We start from the raw sequence: 15741 nt of genomic DNA, 5'->3' as shown, positions 1-15741 counted from the left end.
ATGTAGCAGAAAGCAACTGCAAGAAGCATAAAATGTCCAAATTAGCAGGAAAAAACAGAGAAATAGCAGGGAAAACCAGGAAAACAGCATAAAGTAGCAGATTTCTAGCTGAAATAGCAGAAAACAGCTAAAGTTATCAAAAAAGTACCTAAAACTAGCATGAGAAATTTAGAGGAAGCATAACCAAAGCAAAATATGTGAAAAGCTGTGAAGAAWTATGAAGAATTTCAGATGTTTAAAGCAGTTGAAACATAGCCCCATTCAAAGTCAATGGGGCCAAAATCAGCTAAAAAGTGAAATAGCTAAAAAAGTATAAGTAGCTGAAATCCCCGGAGATATAGCAGGCATGGCATTAAYGAGCCGGACRTTTTGATATATGAATTGTACGAATCGGACAAAAACTGTGGGACGAGATAGATGCCGAAAAACGTACAATGTAGAGAAAAACGAAAACAATAGGTTGAATGCCTAAAGGCATTCACCCAATTAAAAGTTTAAGAAAACAGTTAAATTTGCAATAACACTGAACACAGATCCCTCATCTGCAGCCAACTATAAATTCACAGAATACATTCCAAATTACATTACGTGTTACTTCAGAAAGTTAATGTGCATTATTCAAAACCCTCAAAGCCTGTGGGGAAAACGATTTAAATGATGAGACGTAGTACATTTAATTGAATGGTACTGTCTCCTCGAAGGAAGAAGCTTGAACATGTCCTTAGCAGAATGAGTTGGATCGTTAATAATAGAAAAGGACTTAGAAAAAAGTCTGCTTTTGAAAATGTCCTCCAAGGCTGTTAACTCACAGCCTGTTATGTTACAAGCAGAGCGCACTACTCTGTTTAAACCTGTCCTTTCTTTGCTGGTGAGATTTCCAAACCACACTGTGATAGAGCTAATGGAGCTAATCAGTAAACCATAATATAGCTGTACTTGACAACTTCTTTAAACAATTCAATAACATTGATAATAGCAGCAATAACCATATTTATTTTTCATTTTGATATGCAGTGATGACCATCTTTTTAAATAACAACTTAAAAAAACAACTGTATTTGAGTTTGTTACAAAAATAACAGGGATGCACCGATATAAAAATTTCAGCCGATATCGATATCAGATATAATCATTGCTGTTATGGCCGATAACCAATATTTACCGATATTACACAAACACACAATCGGCACAGTTTTACATATCGGGATGATACAGATATTCTAAAAAAATACTGATATCTGCTGATACCGATACTGATGCCGATATATCGTGCGTCACTAAAAAAATTATGAACATTTTGAATTCAAACCAGCAACCGAACCGTTCAAGCCAAAAATCAGTTATTGTTAACTGCCCATCCATCCATCCATCCATCCATCCATCCATCCATCCATCCATCCATCCATCCAAGACCCAGAGACACCTGAACTCTTCCACTGAACTCATTCCAATCCAAAATTTCCAATCCAGCCTTTTCTGGTGAATTACTATGATGTCAGACTTGGAGGCCCTGATCTTCGTCCCAGCTGATTCATACTCTGCTGCAAACCACTGCAGTGCCTGCTGTAGGTCCTGGCTCAGTAAGACCAGCAGGACCACATCATCTTCTAAAATCAGTGATATGATTTAAATCCCCAGAACTGGAAACTCCACAACTAGAAATATTGTCCAAAAACATTATGACCAGAGTTTGTGACCAGGGCAGAATCAAACACTTACTGGAAATGAATCTGACTTATTATTGACAACCAATCACTCTCTAAAGTTCTACAGAGACCAAGTGATTTTGGTAAGGGGCCCGGCACACCACAGTCTTAAAATCCCCTAATCCTTCTTTTAGAAAAAGAGAGATACCACCATCATGATGTGCCAGTCCAAAGACACTTTTCATGACTTCCCCTCAAGTCTTACACACATGTGACAAATAAGTTGGTCTCCATGATAAAATCTGAGTAAAAGCAGGTCTAGACCAGTCAATAGGCATTGAGTTTGTTGCTTCCCTTAAAAACAGCTGTTTACCAGACTCCGTCTGGGTGTGTTACTGTAACATTTTAGTAAAGAAGCACCACACGTAAATAAGTTTTGGGTGACTGTTGCTATATTTTTCATATATTTTCTGCTCAGGCCATCCTGAAGCGTAGCCTCAAGCAATCATGTTCCATCCACCCGTTGATGAAGAGAGGTCATCCCAACAATCTTGAGTACTTCCTATCAAATATTGGCAAAGTCTACATGAATGGGTGAGTCTTCATTTACTAGTTTATACTGGTGAAGTTTTGTTGATGCTGAAAGCATCTGTGTCATCATTTGTTTCTCTATAAACCACACCTTCATAAGTTAAAGTACATTTTTAATGAATCTCTTTAGCATCAACCTGGATTCCAATAGCCTACTCCCACAGATGACCTATCCTGTTCCTGTTGGTACCCCAATGATCTCTCCGTTAGTGATGTGGGACCATGCTCAAACCTGGGACATCCCCAAAGCAGAACATTTTATCAGCAGTTCAGGAGGTTCTAAATCTGCTACCATCTACAACATTGGTAATAAATCTGAATTTAAATCCAGTTCTCAAATTTTCAAGTCGTCATTTTAATATGTTTTGACTTTCTTGTTGTTTTTGTTATCTTTCTTTTCTGTCATGACAGAGATAAACCCAGAATCAGCAGACAACTATCTAACTGAACACTGTATCGATGGACGTGTTCTGTACCCCGCCACGGGTTACCTGGTGCTGGCATGGCGCACCTTGGTGAGAAGTCGAGGGGTTGTGATGGAAACAACTCCTATCAACTTTGAAGATGTGATCATCCACAGGGCTACCATCCTGCCAAAGACTGGTAAGACCATCAGGGCTCAGGCGGTGTGGGATTCGACACGTTCAGAACTGATCTACTGATTTAATCTATTTCCATCTTTCTGTTCCTGACAGGCTCTGTTCAATTAGAGGTGCACCTCATGCCAGCCACAAACAAGTTTGAGGTTTCAGAAAATGGAAACTTGGTTGTGAGTGGTGAGTAGTCTTTACGTCTTGATCTTTGATACCCATGTACAGAGGTCTGAACCAGCTCTATTCAAAGGTTCTGACACTTTGTGGTAGTAAGATGAAGAAACAGTAGCATGGATTTATGTCTTCCTATTAGAATTATCAAACACACCCTTCATTAAACTTTTATCCAAATCAATAATAAAACAACAAGCTGGGTGTAAAAAGAAAAAATATGTTTTGTTTAGTTCAATATTCTGATTCACATTATTTTAGGTAAGGTGAGCATTCTGGAAGAGGCGTCCCTGGATTCATTTCATAATCATCTAAATCAGCAGTTTGTTGGAAACTGTGACACCAAAATGAAACTGAAGGCTGCTGATGTTTACAAAGAGCTTCGACTTCGAGGTTATGACTATGGGAAGGCATTCCAAGGCATTCTGGAGTCCAGTAATGCAGGTAAAACCAATGTAACTGTAAAGTTGTATTATTTTTCTGTGCACAAACATTATTATTATTATTATTATTATTATTATTATTATTATTATTATTATTATTATTATTATTATTATTATTATTATTATTATTATTATGTGTTCTGTTAATTAATTAGCCTTATTGATCTGACTGTTTTCCAGGAGACAGTGGGAAGCTGCAGTGGACAGGAAACTGGGTGACCTTCTTAGATACCATGTTGCAGATGATTGTGGTCGGCCTGCCAGGTCGCAGTTTGCGTCTGCCAACCAGAATCCGCTCAGTTTGCATAGAGCCAGCTTTACATCAAGACAAAGTCTGCGAGTACATGGATGGAGTTCAAGGTTTGTTTGATTATAAAGTTCAAGTTTTAAAGTCTGAATTAGTCAAATCATAACAACTTAATAATAATAACATAACAGTGACTGAACATCACTGTGTGTTCACTAACAGTGAGTCAATATATTCTTCATCCTTCAGCAGTTTTTTCTCTTCTGCACCCCTAGCTGTGCCCGTTGATGTGAACCGTTGCCTTGACATCATTGTTGCTGGTGGAGTCCAGATCTCTGGTCTTCATGCCACGGTGGCCCCTCGTAGACAGCAGCAGCAGAGGTCCCCCACACTGGAGGAGTTTGTGTTTGTGCCCCATGTCCTGACAGATGTCCTTACCACCAATCCAAAACTCACAGAGCGGTTGAGACTCTGCAAAGGTACAGAGGATGTCCTCTTACACTGAGTGCATTCCTTAGTCTGAAATCTATTGAAATGGATCTGTTTGACAGCAGATAGATGAGGTTTCAACCTCTTACTTGGAGTTTGAAAACCCATTGAAATTAAAAAGCAACAATCCTTCAGTCAAACAGCGTATTGTGGTCCAAACAGGAGCCACACTATCAGCTAAACACCAGATACTTCTACATTTTAAAACAGTGTTTATCAATGACATTTGTTCCAGATCTGAGTACTATGTTTTATTCTACAAGCTCATTTTATTCTTAAAACATTTATTTCTAACACATCCCTGATATAACACAATAATTATTTTATGTGGATGTTTTGTCAGCTGACATGTTATTGTATTAGAGCATTAATCTTGTAATACTTCAAATGTGAATGTGGTTTAAAATGTAGTTTCTGTGGGTGTTTTATTGTCACAAAGAAGAAATAAAACTGAGAGCATCTTTATTGTAAATTTGGCCTCAAATACTGTTTATGTGAGGAAACCGAGAAGCAAGCATGACAACAGGCAAATAACAAAAAACACACAATGATGCAGTTTTTATGGAAACTACCAGAATTTAACTTGTTTTAAAAGAGTTGAACTGAAAATGTAAAATAAGAACTCAAACTAATTTATTTCGTATAGTGACTTCAGTTCAGAATGTGTCCTCATGAATAGATCAGTTTGAGTTGGTGTGAGCTGAACTGGGAACCAGTTCCTGTGAGCAGTGAACATGTTCAACACTTTTGTAAAAAGTCTCATTTTATTTAACTTTGCTTATGGTTCCTGTCAACTGAAAACAAACTGTTAGTCCGGTTTCATTATTGAAGTTAATCCTCAAAGATTTTCAGGATTTTTCTCTTTCTTCATTCAGGTTTAATCCACAGACTCCAGCTGAAGTTGGCAGACCATGGGGTCAAGCTGTCCATTCCTGGACTACAGAGGGTGTTGGATGATTCTCTTCCCATCCAAGACCTGTCGAGTCCTGACCTGGTGCGCCTGCTGACCATCCTGTGTGGCCTGGAGCTGAATGGGAACCTTCGCTCTGAGCTGGAGCAAGTGGTAATGAAGGAGCAGGCCTGTCTGCTGCAGGACAGTCTGCTGCACGGCCTGCTGGACGACCCGGCTCTCAGACACTGTCTGGACCTGACCATGGAGAACTGCACGCCTGGGAAGATCAAAATCGTTGAGGTAAAATATTAAACTGATTTATTTAAACTGATCATTTTGATGGCTAAAGGATTTGAATTTGTCTCAAATGAGCTCACCCATCCTGCTTCTGCTAGGCTCTGTCAAATGATGGTCAGCTCTTCTCTCGTGTGGTGCCCCTCCTCAACATCCAGCCCATGTTACATGTGGACTACACTGCCACAGCACCAGATCTGGATCTTCTGGACCCCCACAAGGATGCTCTGGAGGAACTAGCTGTTGCTTCAGCACAGTGGAACTCTCTTACCCAACCTGCTCCTGGAGGTCTGGGCTCGGGGGCAGACCTGGTCGTGTGTAACCATGCCTGGGGTCCTCTGAAGACAGACCCTGGACTGTTGGTGGCTAACCTGGTTTCTGCAGCTAAACAACAAGGGTTTGTTCTGCTCCACACTTTGTTGAAAGGGGAGACACTTGGAGAGATGGTTTCCTTCCTCACCAGCTCGACTCAGAACAGCAACCAGTCTGTCCTGCTCACACAGGTGAGCCATTTCATGATGATCTGGATCATAAGAGCCTAGAGAGGCTGAACGAAAAACTTATTTTGGATCTAAAAAATAGCTCATCTTATTAGAGGCTGAAGCAGATGGGCCGTTTTGCTGATGTTTGTGTTTGTTTTACAGGCTGAGTGGGAGAAAGTGTTTTCTGAGGCCTCCTTGGCACTGGTGGCTGTCAGGAGGTCATTTTATGGCTCAGTCCTCTTTCTCTGTCGCCAAAAGTCTGAGAGCAAACAGTCCCTGTACCTACCTGTGGATCGCACTGACTTTATGTGGGTGGAAAAACTCAAGGTGGGTTTCATTTAAAGACTTTTGTCAGAGTTTGGAATGCTTCTAAACTCAAACAATAATGTGTAGCTTTTGTGTTTTTATGTTTGCTTAGACATAAAATACTTCAAGGCATTCTTATTCATCTAAGTCTTGGTCATTAAAAACTTTAAAGACGTCATTGTTTAAAAAAATAGGTGGAAAAAGTGGATAAAAAACAACAACAATGAGCCACGATTGAGTCTTCAGCCATGCTGCATGTTTGATGTCTTCAAACATGCAGATTGGGGTATTGATTGTTTTTGTTTTAGATAAATGAAGAAAAGTAGTAGAACGGAGCAGACGGGTCTTAGTTTGTCTGATCTTCTTTCAACCTTGGACCTACAGAAATATGCTAAAAAATCCCTAAATAGTTTTGGTTTTTAATCATATTTAAAATTGTTCTTTAGGAAAGCCTTTAGGACTCTTGGATTTAGTAAATATTAATCAAAACCTGAAATCTATTAAAAAGTTATTTATTTTTATGTGAATGACTTGGTAAATGTGTCAGGACTTTTCAAATGTGTTTTTTATTTTTATTACTATTATTTTTTTGCTGACTATGCATTTTTTTGTTTAGGTAAAGATATAGAAAAAATGTTTGAGATGGCACAGAAAGAATTTGAGAAAATACAAAACTCTTTTCAACAAAATAAATTGTCATTAAATTTGGATAAAACAAATTATGATATTTAGTAAAAGGAAGACAACTGTTGATTTCTCATTTAAAGTAGATGGTACTGTGATCTGTAAAGTCAGTGAGGTGAAATTTTCTGGGTGTCAACATTGACAAGCTGACATGGAGACCTCGCATACGTTATTTAAGAACAAAAATATCTAAATCTATAGGAGTAACGTATAAAGCCAGGGAGTTATTCAATGACAAAGCTCTGTGTTGTAAAATTCAATAATTTTTCCACGTTTAATTTTCTGTATTGAAATCTGGGGTAAAGCTTGCAAAACTATTACAAATCCAATTTTTGTTTTGCAGAGAAGAGCCATAAGAATTATCGCTAGAAAGGATTACAACCATCCATCAAGTACTTCATTTTATAAACTGAAAATTTTGAAATTCTATGATTTGGTTGACTGTAATATTTTACTGTTTATTTACAAGTCTCACAGAAACATATTACCTTCCAACTTACAGGTAAACTTTGAGACAGTTGTTATCTTAAGGGGATGGAAATGTTTGTGAAGCCATATTTTCGTACTTGCTTAAGAGGAAGATGTATTTTAATCCAGGGTATAGTTTAATCCAGGGTATAGGATTATGGAATGGTCTGGAAGATGATCTTAAAAATGCCAGATCTATGTATATACGTATTTAAGAGACAGATAAAAGCTAGTTTTCTGAAGGTAAATGGAAAAGTAAAATGTGAAGCTATATGAATTGTTGTTTGAGTTGATGTTTTTATTTTTATGTAGTATTTTTTTTGTAAATTATGTTTTGTTTGAATGTATTCTGGGGGTAAAAGGGGCAGACATTATAAGATTTATTCTTCTTATGCTACCTTTCATTTTATTTAGATTTTTGATTTGTGTATTTTCTTTGTTTTTTTATTGTATATAATTATTTTGTTTTTTTAATGAATGAGTACATTTTTTGAATTGAGTTGAAATGTAGTAATAAATGTTTTGATATGAGTGTAACCCACTGTGGATGCTGTGTCTGATTTGGTTCTCTGTGTGTGTTTTTGGAAACAGGAAGTGATGGCAGATTCATCGGATCATCTTGTGTATTTGACTGCCTCACACGCCTACAGCGGGGTTGTGGGAATGGTGAACTGTCTTCGTCAGGAACCAGGTGGTAACAGAATACGGTAAGGCCCGTTTTTGAGAATTAAGCACAGATAGAAATTCGCATCAACATTTTCATTTAGCTGCTTTTTTATTAAAAAGGATTTAGTTTTTACATTTTATCTCTTTTTTCCTTGTCTTTCTTGGTGTCCAGCTGCTTGTTTGTGTCCAATCTAAGTGGGTCCTCAGAGACACCAAGCCTACAGCCAGGCCATATGTCTGTCCAGTCTGTGTTGGAGGGAGATCTGGTTCTGAACGTGTTCAGAGACGGACAGTGGGGAACCTTCAGACATCAGCTGATCTCTCACGGTATCAAATTAAAAAACAGAGCTTGGTTTTCTGACTGTTGCTCACTTTGATTCCTAAACATTATATTTCCTTGCAGAATGCTTGAATTGACTTGTTTCTGTGTGTTTTCTTGCTGCCAGATCTGAAGGAAGAGTTGACGGAGTCTGCATATGTCAACGTGCTGACTCGAGGTGACCTGTCTTCTCTGCGTTGGATTGCGTCACCACTCCGACACTTTGTCAGCAGCAGACCCAGCGTGCAGCTGTGTCACGTCTACTACAGCTCGCTCAACTTCAGAGATATAATGCTGGCCACTGGCAAACTGCCACCGGACGCTATCCCAGGTGACAGCTGATTCAAGTCTGTGGAAAATGTTTCTTTGGTTGTTTTCTGGGTGATCCGGTCAAAACTATTGACACAGAATGTCCATCCAGAATCTTTCCCTGCTTCTTCCTTCCTGGGTTGCTGGTGCACATTTCCAGCAGTCACTGTGAGGAACACAAGGGACACACTGGACAGGTCTTCAGTCCATCACAGGGACACACCGAGGCAAACAACCATTTACAATTTTACTCACATCTAGGGACAGTTTAGAGTTACAAAAACACCAAACAGTCACATTTTTGGTCTGTAGAGGAAACCAGAGAAAACCCACATGTGCACAGAGAGAACATGTAGTAAATTCCACCAAGAAAGGTTCCCCTGGGCCGGGATTTGATCCTGTAGCTGTAGGAGACAACAGATCTATCAACTGCACCACCATGTTGCCTTTGACATAAAATATCCTAATAAATAAAAATGTAAAATTTTAAAGGGAGCATAAATACCCAATGAATTCTACTCATTTTACTTAAAAGCCAGACTATAAAAAGCCAGACTATTAAAAGCTAACATATTTAATGTTAGCCTGTTCTTTCATGCAAGAAGTTTAGACTAGGATGGTTCTATTTCATCCCTACAACCACCAGACGGTGGGATTCATAGAACCGTAAATACATTTGTAACTTTGGTTTTATAAGAAATGGAGTCATTTTAGAGTTGGTCAAACCCTGAAAATATAGAGTGTGTGTCACAACTATTTTCTCTCAGAGCATGCAGCAAGTGTTCTGTGATTGGTCAGAACGTCGTGGGCGTGTTTATGTGGAGAAGTGTCTGTTGTGCACAGCTGTCATTTAGCTCCAACCTATTTTCATTCTGGACAACCAGAAAGACGTAAAGGCTCTCCATCACGACGGTTGTCCGTAGCTGTGTCTCAATTCATGTGCTGCGTCCTCGTGAATGCACATTTGTCGGCTGCATATGTCACTGCCCCGCGCCGAGTGCTGTCCCCATTTGAAGGTTCCTCATCATGTGGCCAAGGAACGTGGCCCACATAATCTGAAAAATCAAGGATATGTCCGAGTGTCCTCACCAGCCGAGGATGTCCCGGGTTTCAACGCACCGACAGCAAACTAAACAGAGAAACAAGGACGGTGGAGTTTTTATTTTTTTTTTATCAGGTCGGCGTATTTTAGTATTTTATTAAAAATACTTCCATACTGCAGACATGTTAGCATAAAACATCACAGAACACAGTATTTCCTAGCATCCAGTCAGAGTGTGGTTCTTCCAGAGAAGTAAATGTTTCCTGTTTGTGCAGGAGACCCAGCTCTGCAGCACTGTCTGCTGGGGATGGAGTTTTCTGGTCGGGACTCTAAAGGTCGGCGTGTGATGGGGCTCCTGTCTGCTAAAGGTCTGGCAACAACTGTGGACGCAGATGAACAGTTCCTCTGGGAAGTTCCTGCCACGTGGTCAGTGGGACATTTTTTACTATTTTGAACGTGGTTTAAAACATAACTGTTGTCCAACTCAGTGTAAAACCTCTGAATGAAAGTAATATTTAAAGGTTTACACTCTTAGCAGCATCTTTTTGCCTTTTTTAAAATAAAGTTTCATGTGTAATGGTGCTAAATGTAATGTAAAAATGAGGCTTGAAGTCAGACAGAGACAACTTTAGGTTAATTCTACAGTACATGGGTCTTAGGTGTGAAGGGTTTGTTGTCTCTGTGTGTCTGCAGGACTCTGGAGCAGGCTGCCTCGGTGCCGGTGGTCTACGCCACAGCCTACTACTCACTGGTGGTCCGTGGAAGGCTTCGAGCCGGTGAAACTGTTCTGATCCACTCAGGCTCGGGGGGAGTGGGTCAAGCGGCCATCACCATCGCGCTCAGCAAGAACTGCAGAGTTTTTACTACAGTTGGTGAGTATGCAACCATCTCATGAAAACACCGTAACAGTTTTTACTTCGTCTCTAATGTGCTATTATAATGTTATAAACATATAACACTCATAAATGTCTTCTCCAAATAAAAACTCTAATTATATTGTAACACACTGAAAAGTGTTTCCCTCTGATATTACAGAATTATAAAATCATATTCGACTGGAGAAATCATCTTTACTGAAGAAATGCAACATGACTCTGAATGATGCTGCTGAGATTTAAAGAATGAATTTTAACTAAACTGTTCAAATAGAGCTAAGCAGAGCAGGAGACAAAAACACCAATGCAGAAGCTAAAAGCTAAAACCAGCAAAAAAATTAGCTAAAAGATGAAATCAGCAAAACACAAGCTAAAAGATAATCTCATTAAATCAAAAGCTAAAAGCTAAATCTTGCAAAATAGATGCTCATAGCTAAATATCAGCAAAACAGTATCTAAAAGCTAAAACTAGCAATACAGTAGCTAAATGTTACAAAACAGAATCTAAAACCAGGAAAACAGAAGCTAAAATTTAAAACTGGCCAGTACAGTAGCTAAATTAAAAACATCAAAACAGAAGCTAAAAGCTTAAATCAGTAATACAGTAGCTAAAAGCTAAAACCAGCAATTTAGAAGCTAAAGCCAGCCATGCAGAGGCTAAAGTCTGCAATTCAGTAGCTAAAAGCTAAAACCAGCAATATAGTAGCAAAAGTTAAAAATCATAACAAAAGCTAAAAGTTAAATTCAACAATACAGTAGCTGAAGTTAAAAATACCACAACAGACACCAGCAACACCAATGTAAAAACTAAACCAGCTAAACAGAAGCTAAAAGGTAAAATCATTATTACAGTAGCCGAAAGCTAAAAGGAAAACGTGCTTGCTGAAGTGGATTTTAGAGATCAGTTATTTGAAGGAACTGAATAAATCTTAATGTATTTATAAAGCTGCCATTTTTAAACAATCTAAAAGTTAGGAAAGGATACACTGATGAGGTGTATAGAAGTAGTTTAATTTGTACAAATAATGCTTATTTTTACCTGTCCTGATGCATTTTAATATTCCAGGTAGAAAAATCTAAAAAAGGCTGAACAGATGAAACAAAGAACTCGTCCAGAGGACCTACTACACTTTTTTAGATTGAAGTTTACCTGTTTCTGCTCTGCTGTCATTCTGACAGCTGACAAGATTGGGGACATTTCCAATGTAAAATGCCAATAAATCTAATATATTAGTACATTTGTACATAAACGTAAATAAAATCAGGTGTGAAGGACTGAAAGACTAGAGCTGACCTTGAATAGCAGAAGTAGCTGTGAATGTATTTGGTGACATGAACTGCAGACAGGTCAGTGCTGACCCAGGACACTGACTGCAGTGTGTGTTGCTTTCAGTGATGTACGATGTATAAAACATGAAGCTGTGAGGCTGTAATGGTAACGTGTGGTGTGTTCTGTGTGGACAGGCTCGTCAGAGAAGAGGGCCTACCTGCAGCAGAGGTTCCCTCAGCTGTCAGATGAATCCTTCTCCAACTCCAGAGACACATCCTTTGAGCAGCACATCCTGCTCCACACGCAGGGCAAAGGTCAGACATCTGGTTCAGCTGGGCTTTTATTCTCTCTGTCACATTTTAATGTCAAAAACCTACCTTTGATCCACACCGTGGCAAGTTTATATTATCTGAAAAGAATCATTGATCACTCTGTGGAAAGGAACAGTCAGTATCTTACCTGTTGTAGATAACACTTGCAAAAAAATTTTCTCACTAGACTAATGAGCTAGTGGCTACAGGCTAAAGATAGCTAAGAACAAAATGAAGCAGCGCTGTGTTAAAACCTCTCCAATCTTAAAATGTTCACTGCTCAGTGAGAGAATGTTAGTTTAGAGACTTTTATATGGTTGTCAGTTTTGCACGATGCTGTTATTTTTATAGCTTTTTTTTTTTTACAAGAATAATTTGTTGAGGACCCGTTAGCTATAACACTTATTGCAGGAGTTAAAAAAAAATTCTGTCAAAATAAGTGTGATGTGAACCTGAGATATTTTTTTTGCATGAACCCCTGTTCAATAAAAAAACAACTCTTAAGTTCAGCAGCAATAAATGACCTGAAAAAGTGAGTCAAGATTGCAAAAATAGAAAATATTGTTTTTCTTTTACCTTTCTTGTTTCTACATGCACATTGTTTTAATTTTCCCCCCAAATCCCTTCTTTCCCAACCTGCCATCAGCATCAGGCAGCTCCAGAGTAAGTAACCAGCCTAACAGAGAAGCCGCTCTTCATCTCAGAGGACTTGTAGTTTTTGTGGCGTCCATTGTTTCCATCGTCAGTCACCTCAGTTTACTGCACTCTGCATCACCGCTGAGAGGAAAGAACTAGACCAGCCAGAAGCACCAGATAATCTGGGATTAAGGAGGCAGTTTTAGGAAAAGATGATAAAAATCAATAATTTACCAAAAACTGAGTAGGCTGAAGCCGAGGCTTATATGTACTTGCCTACCCTATTCAATGACTCTCAGTATATTGTCCCTATACATACACACACCCCTTAAATATACATGTGTGTACATATACATACAGTATATACACATACATACATTACATGCATACATGGTTACAAAATATAAATATAAATCCATATAACAGTATAAGCTTTTATAATTTTACATTGTAAGGATTTTGGACACTGGGGGGGTGAAGTTCAGGTTTCTGGCTGATTCAGGTGTTGAATGTTTGGAGGTGATTTTAGGTTAGCAGTACCTTCTATTAAAAACACTCATTTCAGGATGTGGAGGAGTTTTTCTTTGGCATAAAATCTATCTGTTTTTAAAAGAGTTTATCTTAATTTTGTGAATTTAACATGAGATATTGTGCTGCATTCACACCAAACACGTTCTGAGCATCAACGTTTATTTATGCTTGTGCACTTTGAGGTCAGACGCTCGTCAAAATTGCTCCTGATGCGTGTCGAGCACATCGAGCCTCTTTTATTTATTTATTTTTGTCACTACGTCACAAAGTGGAGTCTTTCTGATTGGTTGAAGCCCTGCGTCGAGCTGCAACAGTTCAGATTTTCCATCTCAAAATGCTCAAAAGGCTTCAAAATGCACCACAGCACTTCCCGATGCTCCTTGTTGTGCGTCCAACACAGACTCTACATGTAAACCTGATGCTCTAAACATGTTTGGTGTGAACGCAGCATTAATGTTTTTGATACAGCAGAATAATTTTATGTTTCAGACTCAGAATCTGAGGGTTATTATTTAACAGCATATTATAATAAACTCAGCTCTTTACATTTTATGCCGAGATTCTTTAACAATTACTTTATATTACTTGTTTATTATTACATAAACCAATGGTCCAAGTGTTTTCAGTTTTACGTGGTGGTTTTGTTCGTGGCAGGATCTGAGTTTCACTGAATCGGTATTTTATTTGTTTGCATTTCTTATCTGTTACTCGTCATGTTTTTCTTTAATCTTGCTTTTTCTCTTTCATTCTTTGAACAATTCCACCTCATTTCACTACATTTGAAGCATTCTGTATTAACTGTTGTTGTTTTAAACATAAAACTACTTTCTGAAAAACTCCTGTTTAAAGTTAAAGTACAAAAGAGCAGAATGAGTTTTTGGCTTTACTTGGAGTTTTATGACTCTTCCTGTTTATAAGCTAACAGATCAGCTCCTGTGGTGATCATTTTTAAAAGTAAAACCTGATGTTTCTGAGCCAAAGTGGGGACACCTTAGCTTTAAACTAAAAATAAACATACAGTTTTACTACAAAAAAGTGTAACAGTAAACATAAATTGAGGTTTATTATAGAGGTTTTTGGTTCATCGTTTTAGTCATAAATTAACTGATTTTATTCAACCTGTTCCCATATGGTCCCTGCTCTGTGTTTAATGTGTTTGTAAGATAACTGTTTCAGTGTTTATCATGTGCATCATGTGGTCATGTTTCAGGGGTGGACCTGGTGTTAAACTCTCTAGCTGAGGAGAAGCTGCAGGCCAGTATTCGCTGCACCGCCAGACACGGACGGTTCTTGGAGATCGGCAAATACGACCTTTCTAACAACTCCCCCCTGGGTCAGTACGACCTCACGGTACCACTTGTTACTTTGCATCTGGCTCTCTCATTTACCACCCGCCTTAGATGGCGGGTGATGCCAGAAGGACAGCAATGTTGTTTACTCTCGTATGCGTCTTTATCTGTGATGTTAGCAAAGTATCACACATAATCAGAGAATGTTCAACATCTTTGATTAAAACTTTCTTTTTGTTGTATTGTTGACTTCGAGTGGACGGTTCAAAGCTGAATTTGATCATGACGTGTTTTCTTGTGTCCTCCTCAGGCATGGCCTTCTTCCTGAAGAACGTGGCGTTCCACGGCATCCTGCTGGACGCCCTGTTTGAGGAGGGAAACAGGGAGTGGGAGGAGGTGTCCCAGCTTTTACAGGGCGGCATCACCACAGGCGTCGTTCAGCCTCTGCAGACCACCGTGTTCACCAGGGACAACGTGGAGCCAGCGTTCAGATACATGGCTCAGGGCAAACACATCGGCAAAGTCCTGCTGCAGGTGTGTGGTCTCTCTGACTCTGAGAGGACCAGAACTTCAAGTTCTGATTGTCACAGTGTATGCTCTTTCCCACAGATCCGCTCTGAGGAACAAGGGGCAGCCCTTCAGCCCGCCTCCCCTCTGTCTATCCCAGCTATCTGTCGCACCTTCTGCCCCCCGTCTCACTCCTACATCATCACCGGAGGACTTGGGGGCTTCGGTCTGGAGCTGGCTCAGTGGCTGATCGAACGAGGAGCCAACAAACTGGTGCTGACCAGCAGGTCAGGCATCAGGAACGGTACGAGCTTACACAAGATGTTTGGTCAACAAGAGAGGAGTAGTTTGGGTTTGTGTGTTTTATTGCAAAATACAGATGTGTCTATAAGAAAAGTAATCCTGCTGCTTGGATGTTTACATGATACGTGGATTAACTCACCGTGATATCACTTAGATCGGATTATTAGGATATTTATTTATGAAAATATGCCTAAAGCTTTTACACAACTAATTAACTTTTGGAGGCAACCCATTTCAAGATGGCTGCAACAGCAAACAAATCTTATCAAACACAAACAGACTATACAGGGTTCCCACGGATCCTTAAAGGGCCAATATTATGTGTTTCTCAGGCATATATTTAAATACCATACCATAATAAAGTATCTATATCACCT

At 39.1% G+C, this 15741-nt stretch overlaps 1 protein-coding gene across 1 annotated transcript in view; it reads left to right on the top strand.

Annotated features, from left to right (window-relative positions):
* Positions 1-15741, top strand: part of fasn (fatty acid synthase) — a 71500-nt gene that overhangs the window by 28545 nt on the left and 27214 nt on the right. Inside the window, exons 15-33 of the mRNA XM_014025794.1 lie at positions 2125-2240; positions 2368-2543; positions 2649-2840; positions 2933-3013; positions 3263-3445; positions 3625-3804; positions 3967-4170; positions 5056-5372; positions 5468-5869; positions 6011-6175; positions 7898-8013; positions 8145-8299; positions 8419-8622; positions 9918-10068; positions 10336-10514; positions 11982-12101; positions 14476-14598; positions 14865-15088; positions 15164-15365. Coding sequence (XP_013881248.1) covers positions 2125-2240; positions 2368-2543; positions 2649-2840; positions 2933-3013; positions 3263-3445; positions 3625-3804; positions 3967-4170; positions 5056-5372; positions 5468-5869; positions 6011-6175; positions 7898-8013; positions 8145-8299; positions 8419-8622; positions 9918-10068; positions 10336-10514; positions 11982-12101; positions 14476-14598; positions 14865-15088; positions 15164-15365 — 3490 coding nt within the window. The remainder of the gene's footprint in view (positions 1-2124; positions 2241-2367; positions 2544-2648; positions 2841-2932; positions 3014-3262; positions 3446-3624; positions 3805-3966; positions 4171-5055; positions 5373-5467; positions 5870-6010; positions 6176-7897; positions 8014-8144; positions 8300-8418; positions 8623-9917; positions 10069-10335; positions 10515-11981; positions 12102-14475; positions 14599-14864; positions 15089-15163; positions 15366-15741) is intronic.

Source organism: Austrofundulus limnaeus, unplaced genomic scaffold, assembly GCF_001266775.1.
Source record: "Austrofundulus limnaeus strain Quisiro unplaced genomic scaffold, Austrofundulus_limnaeus-1.0 Scaffold500, whole genome shotgun sequence".
In the NCBI taxonomy this organism is placed as follows: Eukaryota; Metazoa; Chordata; class Actinopteri; order Cyprinodontiformes; family Rivulidae; genus Austrofundulus; species Austrofundulus limnaeus.
The sequence above is the reverse complement of the archived record's forward strand: the minus strand, read 5'-3'. Positions and strand labels throughout refer to the sequence as shown.